The sequence below is a fragment of the Emys orbicularis genome, chromosome 9, assembly GCF_028017835.1.
Source record: "Emys orbicularis isolate rEmyOrb1 chromosome 9, rEmyOrb1.hap1, whole genome shotgun sequence".
Taxonomy (NCBI): domain Eukaryota; kingdom Metazoa; phylum Chordata; order Testudines; family Emydidae; genus Emys; species Emys orbicularis.
Genome location: NC_088691.1, coordinates 66,597,193 through 66,613,547, shown reverse-complemented (window position 1 = coordinate 66,613,547; position 16,355 = coordinate 66,597,193). Strand labels below are relative to the sequence as shown.

The following is a 16,355-nucleotide window of genomic DNA, read 5'->3' as shown; positions in this document are numbered from 1 at the left end:
TATTTTCTACTCCAGAACATCTAGAATGTCTTCTGATGAAAATACAACTGTATTAAAATCTGTTTCAAACAATATTTTGTACTTTAATGTACAAGAATTGGGAAACCCAAAAGGTGAACTCCACCCCCTCCACTAATACAGACACACAAACCTTGTGTCAAAACACAAATTAACATTTCTTCCTCTCCTCAACACCCCCCTTTAAAATGGTCTCCTGCGACATGCATCATAATAATTAGTGCTATTAAAAATTGTAAACATGCCCCTTTTGACAAAATGAACAAACTTTTCCAGAGGACACATGGGCTTGCTGGAATGCATGTTATTCTCCCGGCAAAACAAGGTCTGGAATGTGACATCAAACCCATTATATAGGATGCGGATAAAGTGTTCTCTGGGTTTTTTCCCATCCTGCCACAACTCAAAGACTAATCTGGCTGCAAATCTTGGAAACCTGGCTTCTGTAATGCCCAAGGCACTGAGAACAGGTGACAAGGTTACATCATGAGCTGAGTAAAGGACAAATAATTCTTCTTTCTTGCCTTCTGCAATGCGCTGCATCCGGTTAACAGTCTGATTAAGGAGAGGATGAATAGCCAGTAGTGCATACCAGAAATAAAGTTTCTTTTCTTGTCTCTCTCTCTCATCCTCTAACTGGTGTGTCTTAATTACCTTAAAGTGTTCAATGTCAATGCAGCCATTTTTAGTACAAGGGAAACTGACATTGTGGCAAAAATGGCACAACATAGAATCTATTGGGTTAGAAGCTCTTAACTGCCTAGTGGGAATGCCTACTATTTTTGCCATATCCACGTATGTTCTCTCCAAATGGCTGTTTTTCACCCTTAAGCTATACTGGCGGCGTTGCTCCTCTTCTAGGTAATGGTTTCTCATTGGGCAATCACAGCTTCCAGAACAAAAGATAGTGCTCCACTGATGTTTTATGTTAATTTTCTTCCAATCAAAATCTGGAAGGAAAGTATACAGAAGTGCTAGCCCACTCTGCAGGGTTCGACTTTTTCCTGTTGTCTCCAAGTAGAGATGCTTTGCTGTCCAATCACTTGATAGCAGTTTATGTTTCTTTATATAAATTTCCCGTAATAGCTGTCCATTATGTAAGTGCTGTACAACACCTAGGAGAGATTAAAAAAATCCTGTTACCTGTGTTCGGATAAACGGGTTCTGGGAAATGTCTAGAACTTTGATATTTTTGGAAAATGACAATTAGCAGTTTTCTAGCATGCACAAATTAGCTAAAAAAATGTTGATCTTACCCAGGAATCAAATTTCACTTAAGCTTGGCTATTATCCAGGAAGATTTCACAAAGCGTGTGTGTGTGTGTATATAACACACACACACACACACACTTCTAAATCTGAAATATAGGTTAGCTCTGTATACTCTTCAGTGTAGATAAACAGCTAGTTCTATAACCTTTAATAATAAAGCAGCTCATTCATGAATAGTACTGGATATAGAACTTTAAAATAATTGAACAGGAAAGCAAGTCTGATGATCTATGAAAAATACTATGTGGTTTATAAAATGGATCCACATTCAGAGATTAACTCAGTTTCCAGGAGAAATCTGTTAACACAGTGCTGCTTGCACAGATAAACAGCCATACAGTTCCAGAACAGCCCTTAAGAAGTGCATGCCACAAACCTGGAATGGGTTAGGGGAGTGTAAGCTGGTATACAGACTCTCAAACTAGGGGAAAGGAAATCAAGTCCCAACTACCGGCCTCTTCCCATTCTTTCTTCAGAGCTTGCTTTATTTCCAGAACCAAAATTCAAAGCCAGCACAAATCAACTCATACTACAGAATAACACCCTCCACATCTCAGGCCTTTACAGCTTCAGACGGCTGGGAAGGGAGAAGTCCCACCCTTCCCCTACAGTAGGCTCCTTTGCAACAGACTCCCCTTTCCTTTTACAACCCTGTCCAGCACAGCCAAGTGATGGGCAAGAACTCAGTTACTTTTGCATGCCAGAGCACATATGCATGTTGTCACAGGGATACTAACTGACCCATACAGCTGACGTATGAGTCCTGGGATGGGGTAAAGTTAGATTTAAGATTGGGATGTATAGGTTACCCTGCTGCATGGCAGAAATCCTGAAATAGCTTTGCAGATTCCTCAAGAGGGGTGGTATTGCAGGGGCTGAGGCCAATGTCGCTCAGCGACTGATACCCATGAGGAGGAGGATTCTTTTGATTTGACTCCGGAATTTACGGCTATGGTGACAGCCACAGGGCCACCCCAGCTGGTTTCTGGTTTCACAAATCTAGCTGGCCATAATCTGGATCTAGTGCTAGGAATGGGTTTGGAGAAGTTATGATTACACTCTCAGCATGGACTGGCCAACTAGCTATTGTTTCAATGGTGATCGATGAGATCTGACAGGCTCCAGAAGGTTGAGGGAATTTATTGTGGTATGACTGACCATTATCAAAAGTCCGATCAGTGGAGACACTATAGCTGGTGCTTCCTCAATACAGAAAGGAGGCAGCTGCTGGCATTCTCCACAGAGGCTCCTCAACTCTACAATGTGTTTGCCACCCTCTTTGGCCAGAGTCCAGATTTCTCCTTCCAGATACATTGCAAAGAACTCCATTATTCATAGGTATTTGGGGAAGAGATAGAATTAAGGTATAATGATGTTATGGGGCAGGAATGAAGAATGTGCAGGTGGTCCACAGTGTACTCCTGGGGGAATTTTGTGCCACTGCGCAATGTAGAATTTTGAAGAAATTAATGTTGTGCGTGCAGAATTTCCTTTTTTACCCATAGAAATGGACTGCAGAGATGTTGGCTGCCACTAGGAGCCGCTGGACCTGGCAGAGCCCAGCTCCCAAATAGAAGACAAGGCTGGGGGAAGGGGGTGGGAACTGGAGGGTTCCCAGCAGTTGCAGTTCCCAGCACGCCCTGAAGGAAAGAGACAGCAGCACACAGGAAACTGTGCAAGCCTGGGACCCAGCATCAGGCTGTTTCTTCCTCTGGATCTCTGGGAGGGTAGGGTAGGGTCTGTGAGTGTCTGATCCGGAGTGGGGGGAGGCAGCTGGCCACTGGGGAGTGGGGTAGGGCTAGGGGTTGTGAGTGTCTGCGCTGGGGAGGGGCCCCTGGCTGGGCTCTGGGGGGGGAGGGGACAGAGAAGAAGGAACTGGGTTGACATAGGGGTTTCTTTAACTCTCTACTTCTGGGGAATTTTTGTGTCTCTGTATTGTTACAGACATACTTGCTGAGAGGTATTTTGAAATAAATTACCAAAATAATTGAAACTGGCGTGATTATGTAGTGTTATTTTGACAAATAAAATTTGCAGAATTTTAAAATATTGTGCGCAGAATTTTTAATTTTTAGACACCAGATTCCCCCAGGAGTAACAGTGGATATGAATGGTTCAGTATTGTTTTAAATATTGTAAAGGGAGTCCAGAGCATGGAGGTGTGTGCTGCTAGTGTGTTTTTTAGAAAGCAAAATAAATCCATATACTGAGGTAAGAAATCTGACAACAGCAAAACTAATTCCTTGCTCACAACCACATTTCAACCCAACTGTGTTATGACTCCTTTCCCTAGATTTATAGATAGGGATTTTGTTTTGTTTTGTTTTATAAGGGCTTTTGTTAATTTTGGAGGACAATATTTGGACAGCAAATAAAAATAAATGTACAAACAGGGATTGTAGCTTATACACAACAGGTGTTATACGTTGACCAGAATTGATAATACACATAAAATGCACAAATACATTTGAGGACCTGAGTCCCACATGTTTTCATATATCATGTGATATATACACTTCATTTTTATTACAATAGTGAGGATAATGTATCTGGTTGACCTAAACTGTAACATGGTTTTACAAACAGGAAATGCATGATGGTGTAATATAAAGGTTTTATCAGAATAAATGAGGGGCAGAATGTTACGCACAAGGAGTGAAGCCATGACAGAGTTAAGCAAACAATCCCCATTTGCTACCAATGAAAGCTATACACCACATAACAAAGCCATCATGTGTCCTATACATGTCATATTTTAGAGCCAAGCTAGTTCAGGAATGTTTTAGAATTGTTAAACAATTTATTGGAATTCCTTTTTAATCCCATCATCTGTAAAATTCAGCTCCCTATCAACTTAATCCAATTGAACAGAACTCAGAGAGAGAAAGAAAAATAAACTCATACATTAAAAGCCCCTCATATAATCTAAAACAGAGCTTCCATTTCCATACCGACAAGTGCCACAATTTGACATGTGCTCTCTCAGGATCTCCCTGGGCTAGAAGCAGCAACTTCATCACAGGGGAAAATTGTCAATTAAATCTTGCCAATCATTTCTAAATTTGATGGATCATAAGATATTGAACTGTAAGCCTGCTACCAACTCAGCATTAATTATTCTTCCTGGATGTTGGACTAATGTACATTTTTTGGGGGTGCAGAGAGGAATTCCATGTTTGGGAGAGGAAGGAAAAGGAAATAAGGTTGATTTTTTTTTTTAAATGGCAACTGTTTGCCGTTCTGAGGTTTAACATGTTAGAATTAGTCTCAACAGTGATGCATTAGTAGGCTGAATGTAGGCAAGGTATATGACACTATCATGACTGTGTGTGGTATATGCAGCTTTTGACATGGCCATATCCCATCTACACTGGGATTGGAAACAAAGTTAGTTGGCAGAATCATTTTTCAACATGGTTCTACTTAATACACACTGAATTCCTATCTAAACAGGGCCATAGAGCCCTGGAAGCGGACTATGTTTTGTTGGAGACCGAGAAGAAGGTACAGGAACTTACCTGTCTGTGTAAGTTCTCCCATTTCACACAAAGAATGACTGGGGTAACGAGGCAGGCTGCTCAGGGTGCCATCCATTTGGGCTTCAGAGCCTTGGGACATATGCCTAACAAAAGCTTCAAGTTGAGGGTGAGACGGCTTCCTGAAGAGGTAAACCAAAACATGAACACTCTCGTAAGTGCATGCAAAAATAGCTCAGAAAAGTGAAGAGTTCTAATTAGGGTCAGTTCACGTAATCTCATGACAAGGGGATATTTCCTGTTGAGAAAACATCTGCTCTTGGTCAGGGCTTTCCTTAAAAAAATCCAGCCACATAGCTGTGCACTTATATTAAAGAACTGGTGAGGACAAAATAAAGAACTTTAATGTGTCCGAATGTCCAACAAGAATATCAAAAATTCAATAAAAATTAACATTCTTCAGTTTAGTACCTTTTAGTACCAGTTACTTGCACCAATATTATTATAACTATATTGGGAAAAATCCCTAGTGTGGAGGGATTTTTTTTCAGAACCAGAAAGACTACTCCATTTCAACAGCATGGTCTGTAGCCACACGACCTGGGTTTGTGATTTTGTCAGGTCTGATAATCTAAATAGGGCTGACTGGGTCAGTATTTAGATGGGAGATCTTCAGGGAATTCTTAGGTACTATAGTGCAGGAAGTGCTGTTGGAAATGCAGTAAGTCATACTTTTCTCTGAGTCCAAATTACATTTCTACTCGGTTTCTTAGGGTATGTCTACACTACAGGATTAATTCGAATTTATATAATTCGAATTTAGGAAACCGATTTTATAAATTCGAATGTATTCGGCCACACTAGGCACCATTAATTCGGTGGTTTGCGTCCAAGCTACCATAGTAGCATCGATTTCCAGAGCGTTGCATTGTGGGTAGCTTTTACATAGCTATCCCATAGTTCCCGCAGTCTCCACCCCCCTTGGAATTCTGGGTTGAGACCCCAGTGCATGATGGGGCAAAAAACATTGTCGCAGGTAGTTCTGGGTACAGCCTCCCCCTCCCTCCCTGAAAGCAACGGCAGACAACCATTTCGCGCCTTTTTTCCTGAGTGAACTCTGCAGACTCCATTCTGCATCAAGCATGGATCCCGTTGTGCTCCAGAACGCAGTCTCGAACATTATAAACACCTCGCGCTTTCTCGTGGAGTTTATGCTTACACAGGACCAGAAAAAAGAGGCGAGGAGGAGGAGGAGGCGGCGATTGCAGCGCAGCGACCAGCGTGATGAGGACATGGACACGGACACAGAATTCTCTGAGACCGCGGGCCCCGGTGCTTTGGAGATTATGATGTTAATGGGCCAGGTTATAGGCTTTGAACGCCGATTCTGGGCCCGGGAAACAAGCACAGACTGGTGGGACCGCATAGTGTTGCAGGTGTGGGACGATTCCCAGTGGCTGAGAAACTTTCGCATGCGTAAGGGCACTTTCATGGAACTTTGTGACTTGCTTTCCCCTGCCCTGAAGCGCCAGAATACCAAGATGAGAGCAGCCCTCACAGTTGAGAAGCGAGTGGCGATAGCCCTGTGGAAGCTTGCAACGCCAGACAGCTACCGGTCAGTCGGGAATCAATTTGGAGTGGGCAAATCTACTGTGGGGGCTGCTGTGATGCAAGTAGCCAAAGCAATCACGGAGGTGCTGCTACGAAAGGTAGTGACTCTGGGAAATGTGCAGGTCATAGTGGATGGCTTTGCTGCAATGGGATTCCCTAACTGTGGTGGGGCAATAGATGGAACCCATATTCCTATCTTGGCACCGGAGCACCAGGGTACCCAGTACATAAACCGCAAGGGGTACTTCTCAATGGTGCTGCAAGCACTTGTGGATCACAAGGGACGTTTCACCAACATCCATGTGGGCTGGCCGGGAAGGGTTCATGACGCTCGCGTCTTCAGGAACACCAATCTGTTTAAACGGCTGCAGCAAGGGACTTACTTTCCGGACCAGAAAATAACCGTGCGGGATGTTGAAATGCCAATTGTTATTCTTGGGGACCCAGCCTACCCCTTAATGCCATGGCTCATGAAGCCATACACAGGCAGCCTGGACAGGAGTCAGGAGTTGTTCAACTACAGGCTGAGCAAGTGCAGAATGGTGGTAGAATGTGCATTTGGCCGTTTAAAAGGTCGCTGGCGATCCTTATTGACTCGCTCAGACCTCAGCCAAACCAATATCCCCATTGTTATTACTGCTTGCTGTGTGCTTCACAATCTCTGTGAGAGCAAGGGGGAGACCTTTATGGCAGGGTGGGAGGCTGAGGCAAATCGCCTGGCTGCTGATTACTCGCAGCCAGACACCAGGGCGATTAGAAGAGCACACGATGAAGCGCTGCGCATTAGGGAAGCTTTGAAAACCAGTTTCATGACTGGCCAGGCTACAGTGTGAAATTTATGTTTGTTTATCCTTCCTGAAAACCCGCTCCCTTTATTGACTCATTCTCTGTAAGGAACCCACCCTCCCCCTTCCCCCAGCTTGCTTTCAAAGGAAATAAAGTCACCATTATTTAAAAATCATTTATTCTTTATTAATTGATTATAAAAAGAGGGAGAGAACCTGAGTGGGGTTTGGGAGGAGGATCAGCGGGAAGGAAAAGCCCAGTAAAAAAAGGTTAAGAAAATGGCAGCCTTTTGCTTGGGCTGTCCACTGGGGTGGAATGGGAGGGTGTACGGAGCCTTCCCCCCCGTGTTCTTACACGTCTGGGTGTGGAGGCTATGGAACATGGTGAGGAGGTAGGGGGGTTATACAGGGGCTGTAGCGGCACAGAACCTGAGTGGGGTTTGGGAGGAGGATCTGCGGGAAGGAAAAGCCCAGTAAAAAAAGGTTAAAAAAATGGCAGCCTTTTGCTTGGGCTGTCCACTGGGGTGGAATGGGAGGGTGTACGGAGCCTTCCCCCCCGTGTTCTTACACGTCTGGGTGTGGAGGCTATGGAACATGGTGAGGAGGTAGGGGGGTTATACAGGGGCTGTAGCGGCACTCGGTTCTCCAGCAGCCGTTCCTGAAGCTCCACCAGACGCCGGAGCATGTCTGTTTGCTCACGCAGCAGCCCCAGCGTTGCTTCCCGACTCCTCTGATCTTCCTGCCGCCACCTCTCATCTCGAGCGTCTCTCCTCTCCTCACGTTGGTCCCTTCTGTCCTCACGTTGGTCCCTCATGTCCTCACGTTGGTCCCTCCTGTCCTCACGGTCACTGGCTTCTTTCCTATACTTGCAAACCGTCTCCTTCCACTCATTCAGATGAGCTCTTTCATTCCTGGTGGATTGCATGATTTCGGAAAACATCTCTTCTCTCGTCTTTTTTTTACGACGCCTTATCTGGGATAGCCTTCGGGAAGGAGGAGGGAGGCTTGAAACATTTGCACCTGCTGGAGGGAGTGAAAAAAGGAGAGAATTTTTTTAAAAGATACATTTTTCAGAACAATGCTTATACTCTTTCACGGTGTATACTATTCACATTACATAGCACATGTGATTTCTGTGCAAGGTCGCATTTTGCCTCTTAATATTGAGTGCCTGTGCCTTTGCTGCTAGAGATCACAGACGCAGGTCGGGGCAACAGAATTCACCTTGCATGCTGCCATGGTAAGCCACTGTCTTTAGGCTTCTGCGCCCTGCTTTCCCACATACCAAGCAAAGCCCGTTGTGCTGCAGTTTTCCTGTTAGCTTGTTTTCTGCTGCTGAAGGTTAACACCCCCCCCCCCCCATCCAATTCTCTGGGATGATTGCTTTCTCCCTCCCCCCACCGCGTGGCTGGTATCAGGGAAGATCCCTGCAGGAACCAAACTAACACCACCACCCCCCCACCCGCCATGAATTCTCTGGGATGATTGCTTTCTCCCTCACCCCACCTCGGAGCTGGTATCAGGGAAGATCCCTGCAGGAACCAAACTAACACCACCACCCCCCCCACCCGCCATGAATTCTCTGGGATGATTGCTTTCTCCCTCACCCCACCTCGGAGCTGGTATCAGGGAAGATCCCTGCAGGAACCAAACTAACACCACCCCCCCCCCACCCGCCATGAATTCTCTGGGATGATTGCTTTCTCCCTCCCCCCACCGCGTGGCTGGTATCAGGGAAGATCCCTGCAGGAACCAAACTAACACCCCCCCACCCCCACCCGCCATGAATTCTCTGGGATGATTGCTTTCTCCCTCCCCCCACCGCGTGGCTGGTATCAGGGAAGATCCCTGCAGGAACCAAACTAACACTCCCCCACCCCCACCCGCCATGAATTCTCTGGGATGATTGCTTTCTCCCTCCCCCCACCGCGTGGCTGGTATCAGGGAAGATCCCTGCTAGCAAAACGCGAAAAGCTCTGGGCCAATCCTCCCCCCCCCCCTTGCACTTGGCTAAATGCAGGGAAGGATTTCTTTTCAGCCACAGGCAGACAGCCCAGTAGGAACGGCCGCCTCAGTCCCCTTAATTAAGTTCCCTTATTTCAACCAGGTTACCCTAAGCGATATCACTCTCCTGAGGATTACACAGCAAGATAAAGAACGGATGTTGCTTGAATGCCAGCAAACACCGGGACCATACGCTGCCAGGCTGTGTCAGGCAATGATACCAGATTACTTGCTACTAGCATGGCGTGGTCAAGTGTCCTACCATGGAGGACGGAATAAGGCTGCACTGCCCAGAAACCTTGTGGCAAGGCTTTTGGAGTACCTCCAGGAGAGCTTCATGGAGATGTCCCTGGAGGATTTCCGCTCCATCCCCAGACATGTTAACAGACTTTTCCAGTAGCTGTACTGGCTGCGAATGCATCCCAAGTGCTCAGGGCAAATTAATCATTAAAAATGCTTGCTTTTAAACCATGTTTTATATTTTAAAAGGTAAACTCACCTGAGGTCCCTTCCATGGGGTCATGGTCTTGGGTGCTGGCTTGGGAGGCTTGGGAGGGTACTTCAGTCAGGGTGAGAAACAGTTCCTGGCTGTTGGGGAGAACGGAGAGCTGGGTGCTCTCTGCCAGCTCGTCCTCCTCCTCCTCCTCCTCTTCCCCTTCCACGGAATCATCAGGTGTACCTGATGAGATTATCCCCAGCTCGGAATCCACAGTCAGAGGTGGGGTAGTGGTGGCGGCCCCCCCTAGAAATGCATTTAGCTCAGCGTAGAAGCGGCATGTCCGCGGCTCTGACCCGGAGCGACCGTTTGCCTCCTTTGCTTTTTGATAGGCTTGTCTGAGCTCCTTGACTTTCACGCGGCACTGATCTGTGTCCCTATTGTGGCCTCTCTCCATCATGCCCTTGGAAATTTTTTCATAAGTTTTGGCATTTCGTCTTTTCGAACGCAGTTCAGCTAGCACTGAATCCTCTCCCCATATAGAGATCAAATCCAGTACCTCCTGTACGGTCCATGCTGGTGCTCTTTTTCGATTATCAGCCTGCATGGTTACCTGTGCTGATGAGCTCTCTGTGGTCACCTGTGCTCTCCACGCTGTGCAAACAGGAAATGAAATTCAAATGTTCCCGGGTCTTTTCCTGTCCACCTGGCCAGTGCATGCGAGTTCAGATTGCTGGCCAGAGCGGTCACAATGGTGCACTGTGGGATAGCTCCTGGAGGCCAATAACATCGAATTGCGGCCACACTAACGCTAATTCGAATTGACAAATTCGATTTTGGCGCTACTCCGCTCGTCGGGGTGGAGTACAGAAATCGAATTAAAGGGCTCTTTAATTCGAATTAAATGGCTTCGTTGTGTGGACGGGTCAAGCGTTAATTCGAATTAAGGCAGCTAAATCCGAATTAAAGTCGTAGTGTAGACCAGGCCTTAAAGGGCACTGTGCCATTGCTGGAACTGTCTTTAAATGAGAAGTAAAAGCAACCTCCTAACTTCTCCTGGCCATTAGAAACACCATGGTACTTTTTGTAAGAGTAGAAGAATTAACCCACATGACCTGGCCAAATTAATGGATAATTCATGGGGTAACTACCCACCTGCAAATTCACATTCAGCTTTAATTGAATAAGATACTCCTTGTATCAAATAGCATAGTGTTAGTTTGTAACCACTTGCAAAAGTGTTTTTAAAAAACGAATCTTATACATACTTTACATGACCTTACAGCTACATTTTCATTTCTATTGTAGTAGCACCCAAAAAGCCTAATTGAAATGGGACCCTTCGCATCAGGCACAGTACAGACACATGAGATGACATGCATCCTAACCCTCTTGAGCTGACCGTTATGGATGAGGCCAAAACAAATCAAGCAGTGTCACAGTAAGATTGAGGGGAAATATTCACAGAATACTCTGTATTTTATCCAGGCAGGCAAACCGACAACAAACATCAAATATTCTCCATAATCTCTGTCTAGCAGCAGAGTGTGAGAGTGAGTTAGTTCATATAAATTGTCAGTATTAGTGGCAATATCTAAATTACATATTCACAATTTAATAGAGTGACTAAAAGTCATTTTTAGGATCAAATATCCCTGCAAAGATACCCTGATGCCCTGATTTATATACATGCAGTATGTATTTCACTACTAATAAAACTTTGCACTTCCAAGCCTTTCAAAAAGTGCTTTACCACCATTAATGAAACATTCATCAATTTCCCTCTGAGACAAGTATTTTCATTTTACAGGTAGAAAAACTGAGCAGCACAAAGCTTAAGGAAGTTGCCCCTGGACATGCAGTCATAACATGGACAAGGATCAATATTTAAACATTACACCAAAGAATAACATTCTTTCAACAAATAATTTCAGTTATGTGAAAAGTAAATATTTGGCTCCCCTGCTACTACAAACAAGAAACATAGCTCTAGCTCTGAAGTAGTCAGGTCTTGGCTGTTGCTCCATTTCAAACTTTTGCAATGTCCTCGGATATAGGGCACACCTAGGAACTCGCAGTGACACTAAAATCTCTCATGCATTGCAGCTTCCAAGGTGTCCCTGGCACTGTGGCATCTAACTAATGGACAGCTCTATGAGAACGAAACAGAGGGGCAGCAGTATGGAGCAAGGAGGTTGATAGATACTGGCCTTTCCTTCTCATCAGTGAAGATGGCTGTAACAGAAAGATGGTTAACCCCATCCTAAAGTTACACCCCATCAAGAGGAGATGGCTACTCCACAGCTGTTCCTTAGGCCTTTCACTGAGACAGCTGGGGAAGTAGTGTGTTTATTTTAAGAAATTAAAACAGGTACACATGCAGTAACAGTAACTGACTGCAAACATTCTCTTATCATACAAGTGTCATGGCTACAACTGTCATGGATATAAGCAAAAAGTATCTGAAATTAACAGGTGTGCCCTATATCCCAGGACATTGCAATAACTGAGAGTTCAAATTAATGGAAGATGTGTCTAAATCCCCTACACTGCTTTGAAAATCTCAACTAAGGTGATTCCATACCACAATATGAACTCTTATATTATTGCTGCTGGTGGGTTACTTAAGGGGGTATTTGAAGATTAAGCAAGATAATAATAAGAAAAAAAATGAGGAGAGAAGCAAAGGAATAGACTGATTTTTCTGTGTATGGGTGGGAACTTAAAAGTGTACGTTCAAATTCCATGACAGGACTATATCACATATGTACATATTAAGTCATATATTTAACGCATGCAGAAATGAAGAATACGAAACACACACACACAAGCTTTGAAAATCATAACAATGGTGTATTTGCATTCTCATATTCCATTACATATAAGATACACTTCTAAAAGGTTCTACTTTTTCATCTAGTCCAGTGTCATTGTATTTCCCCTCCATCCCTATCCCAACTATTTCAGCTCTAGACAGCTTACTTAACCATGGAAATCCAAGACTGTTGACATCTCCTCGATATGGCTTTTAGCCATCAATTTGAGATATAGCTACCTATTTCTTAATATTGCTTAGAAACAATTCGATTGGGATTTTGGTTTTAAGCAGAACTGACTTTGACTTTATAAAGAGAAATTCTTAAAGGGTCTCTAGTACTTTTATGGAAAAGTTTATACAGAACTATTTAAAAAAAAAAAAAGACACACACCTACACCCTACTGACTTTTGCCACAGTAATATACAAAACTGATATGAAAACTTATGTCTACGAACTTTATGCTTTTCTCTGAAAGTTAACTGAACCTCTAGAGGGTGCCATAATGCCATCTGAATAAAAGCATTCTGAAACAAGAAATCTGGCATCAGATTTTCTCAATATAAAGGCAACAGTGCTCACATGGGATCTTCCTAGATGCATAGTTCCAAGGGAGCAGATGTCTTTTGTTAACAAGAATGTATCTAGCATGAAGATACACTAATTGCATTAGCTCTCAGGCAAATCAGTTCACTCAATTGGGATCAAAATGTCCCTTTCTTTTTTGTCTGCAGTCTTAAATAGATTCCCAAACCACAGTGTGTATTATATTTTTCTTTATAAAGGTATTAGAAAAAAGTTGTTTGTACTTTACTGTAACTATGTAAGTGGAAAATCATGAGCAGTGACAAATTGTGAGAAAAGAAAAAGGGCATAAAGAAAAGTTTAAGTTTTGCAGTATTAATACAGGTTTCAGAGTAGCAGCCATGTTAGTCTGTATCCGCAAAAAGAACAGGAATACTTGTGGCACCTTAGAGACTAACAAATTTATTTGAGCATAAGTTTTCGTGGGCTACAGCCCACTTCATCGGATGCATGCAGTGGAAAATACAGTAGAAAGATATATATATATATATATATATATATATATATATATATACACACACACACACACACATATATACACACACACACACACACACACACACACACACAGAGAGAGAGAGAGAGAGAGAGAGAACATGAAACAATGGGTGTTACCATACACACTATAACAAGAGTGATCAGTTAAGGCGAGCTATTATCAGCAGGAGAGTGTTTGTAGTGGTAATGAAAATGGCCCATTTCCAGCAATTGACAAGATGATGTGAGGAACTGTGTGTGTGTGTGGGGGGGGAAATAAGCATGGGGAAATAGTTTTACTTTGTGTAATAGCCCATCCACTCCCAGTCCCAGGAAAGCTTATGCTCAAATACATTTGTTAGTCTCTAAGGTGCCACAAGTACTCCTGTTCTTTTTGTAGTATTAATACAGTTTGGAAGGAAAACAAATTCATTTATGGGATTTTAGCCAATTCCACGCTGTTTCCAGATTTTGGAAATTTTTATGTAGGTCAAACGAAGTGCAGTGTTAGGAAAATACAGTTTTCTTTATTTCTAGATCACTTCGAGTTTCCTATTATAGCAACTTCAGCCATGTACTACAAAGCTTACTCCTGTTCTAAATATGGAACTTAACTAAACCTACCAAAAGTTTAGTGCATTTGACATGTCGCAGGAAAAAGAATCTAAAATGAAAGAAATACATTTAAAGAAAAGTATTTTGTATGTAATCCTTCTGCCAACAGGTTTGTACAAAATTTGAAGGCTAGAACATTAACAATTTTTTTTTTTTTGGCTAACCAAAAGCAAGCCTAAAACCTTTGTGGTCTTTTAATACACTTTAGCCTGCATAAACTGCCATTTGTAATTTTCTCCCAGCAATGCACCCCCCCTTTAATGACATTTCTCGCTCTTTTGTTAAGCTCTTCAAACAACACAATAGTGAGACAAATTGCAAGAGCTGCTCTACTACTTGCTCTGCTGCTTCTGTTATATCACCTATAATTCTAGTGGACTAAAACCATCACTGGTGAAACTGTCAGGAATTATTTGAGGGAAGGAACGGAAACCACATAGCAGATAATCTCTCTCAAATCATTATTACTGGTACAATGCAGAAGGGAGTGATACACATAATACTAGGACAGAACAACTAATATCCAGGACTTAATAGCAACCTTTGAATATCAATGAATTACAAAACATGAAACAGATACATTAAGTAAGTTTTTTTTAAACATACAGATGCTCCCCGACTTACACAAAATTCGAGTTACGGATTGCTTGCATAAGTCAGAAACATATACCTGACAATTACGCAAAAAAAAGACACCCCCCCCCCCCAAAACCCAACTCCTATTTCTAGCTTACGCAACTTTTTCCGTAAGTGCGGCTTTGCGTAAGTCGGATTTGCGTAACCCGGGGGGCATCTGTACACGCATACACCCACAGAAATCAGTACAGAAGATTACGTTATTGGATTCCCTATTCTGAAAGCTGGATTTCAGACCTGGAAAGCTTTCTGGTTGCTTCCTATAATTTCAGAAAAGTAGCGAAGCAATCCAGACATGATGGAGTTTCTTTGCCAAAATGGGACATTTCAAACTAAAATGTTATTCTGCCTTCTATCCTTATTGTAAAACTCCAGTCTGAAACAAACAAACAAAAAAGTATTCTAGTGGTTTTACTGTGGCAAGTTTCTATATAAGATCAAACAGAATTCTGCAAGTGGTGTTGAAAAGCAATTCCTGCAGTAGTATTTAAACTGGTAGTTGACAAATTCCTTTTTCCCAAAGATTTTTTTTATTTAGATTACCAATCTTACTGTTGAATCAGCCAATTTACAGATGCCGCAGGAGATGGAGTATCTAGGCAACACTGCTAAGACTGCTGGGACTGCTTCTGAGCAGGAAGCAAAGAAAATGACTCAGTTGTGTAGTTGAAAAGATTAAGCCCTCAAAGGAATTTGTAAAATTTAATTTCCATAACATCACAGAAGACTCAAAGTGCAATAAAAGGGATTCATTGTGTAATTTGACTGACTTCTTTATTATTATAGCAGCAGCATTACAAACAGCAGTTGGTGAATCAGGAGTTAATATAGCAGCTATTTCAAATCAATTCAGTCCAAAATTTGTTTTTAAATTGTCAGCCAGTACATTGTGAAATTCATCAGCTGTTACCATCTAACTTTATCTGATCATGGACATCTATTTTCTGGTTATTAGTTGAATGACTTATTTATATCTTTGATTTTTAATTAAGTTTTTATTGCTGTAAAATAAAATGATGATTACCTGTAACAAAATACAAGAATTTATTTCCCTTTAACAATAACACGTGCTTGCTTTTTTCATGTGACTTCCTGTTACCAATGCACTATACTACACTGGGGTTAGATACAGATCTATATTGGGATAACAAAAACCATTTGCCAGTTTCATTTTCTGGCTTTCATGCATTATTAGCACCAATGTGGAAGAATGTTTAAATCCAAACAAACATTCTTTTTTTTTTTAAAGTCTTTAAAAGCATTTATATTAGATCTTCTAGAATCCTTTTTAGAAAAAAAATAAATGTATGCCAAAACTATGACAGTTCTGTTCATGTTATATTGCTATGCACTAAGAAAAGTATATTGTGGAACTACATGAAAAGGAACCATATATACACCAATGCCAAAAACTTAGCTGACTCATCCTGACATGAAATTGTCCTTGGTTCTGTTGGATTACAGTAACTCCTCATTTAACGTCATCCCGCTTAACGTTGTTTCAATTAGGGAACATGCTCGGTTAAAGTTGTGCAATGCTCCCTTATAACGTCGTTTGGCTGCCTGCTTGTAAGATTCTGTGGAAGAGCAGTGACTTTACAAGGGAGCATTGCACAAATTCCGC

The 16,355-nt window shown here is 42.6% G+C and overlaps 1 protein-coding gene across 1 annotated transcript in view; it reads right to left on the bottom strand.

Annotated features, from left to right (window-relative positions):
* Positions 1-201: 201 nt before the first annotated feature.
* Positions 202-16,355, bottom strand: part of PXYLP1 (2-phosphoxylose phosphatase 1) — an 83,458-nt gene continuing 67,304 nt past the window's right edge. The window contains exons 5-6 of the mRNA XM_065411145.1: positions 4,809-4,948; positions 202-1,133 (exon numbers count right to left, since the gene is read on the bottom strand). Coding sequence (XP_065267217.1) covers positions 202-1,133; positions 4,809-4,948 — 1,072 coding nt within the window. The remainder of the gene's footprint in view (positions 1,134-4,808; positions 4,949-16,355) is intronic.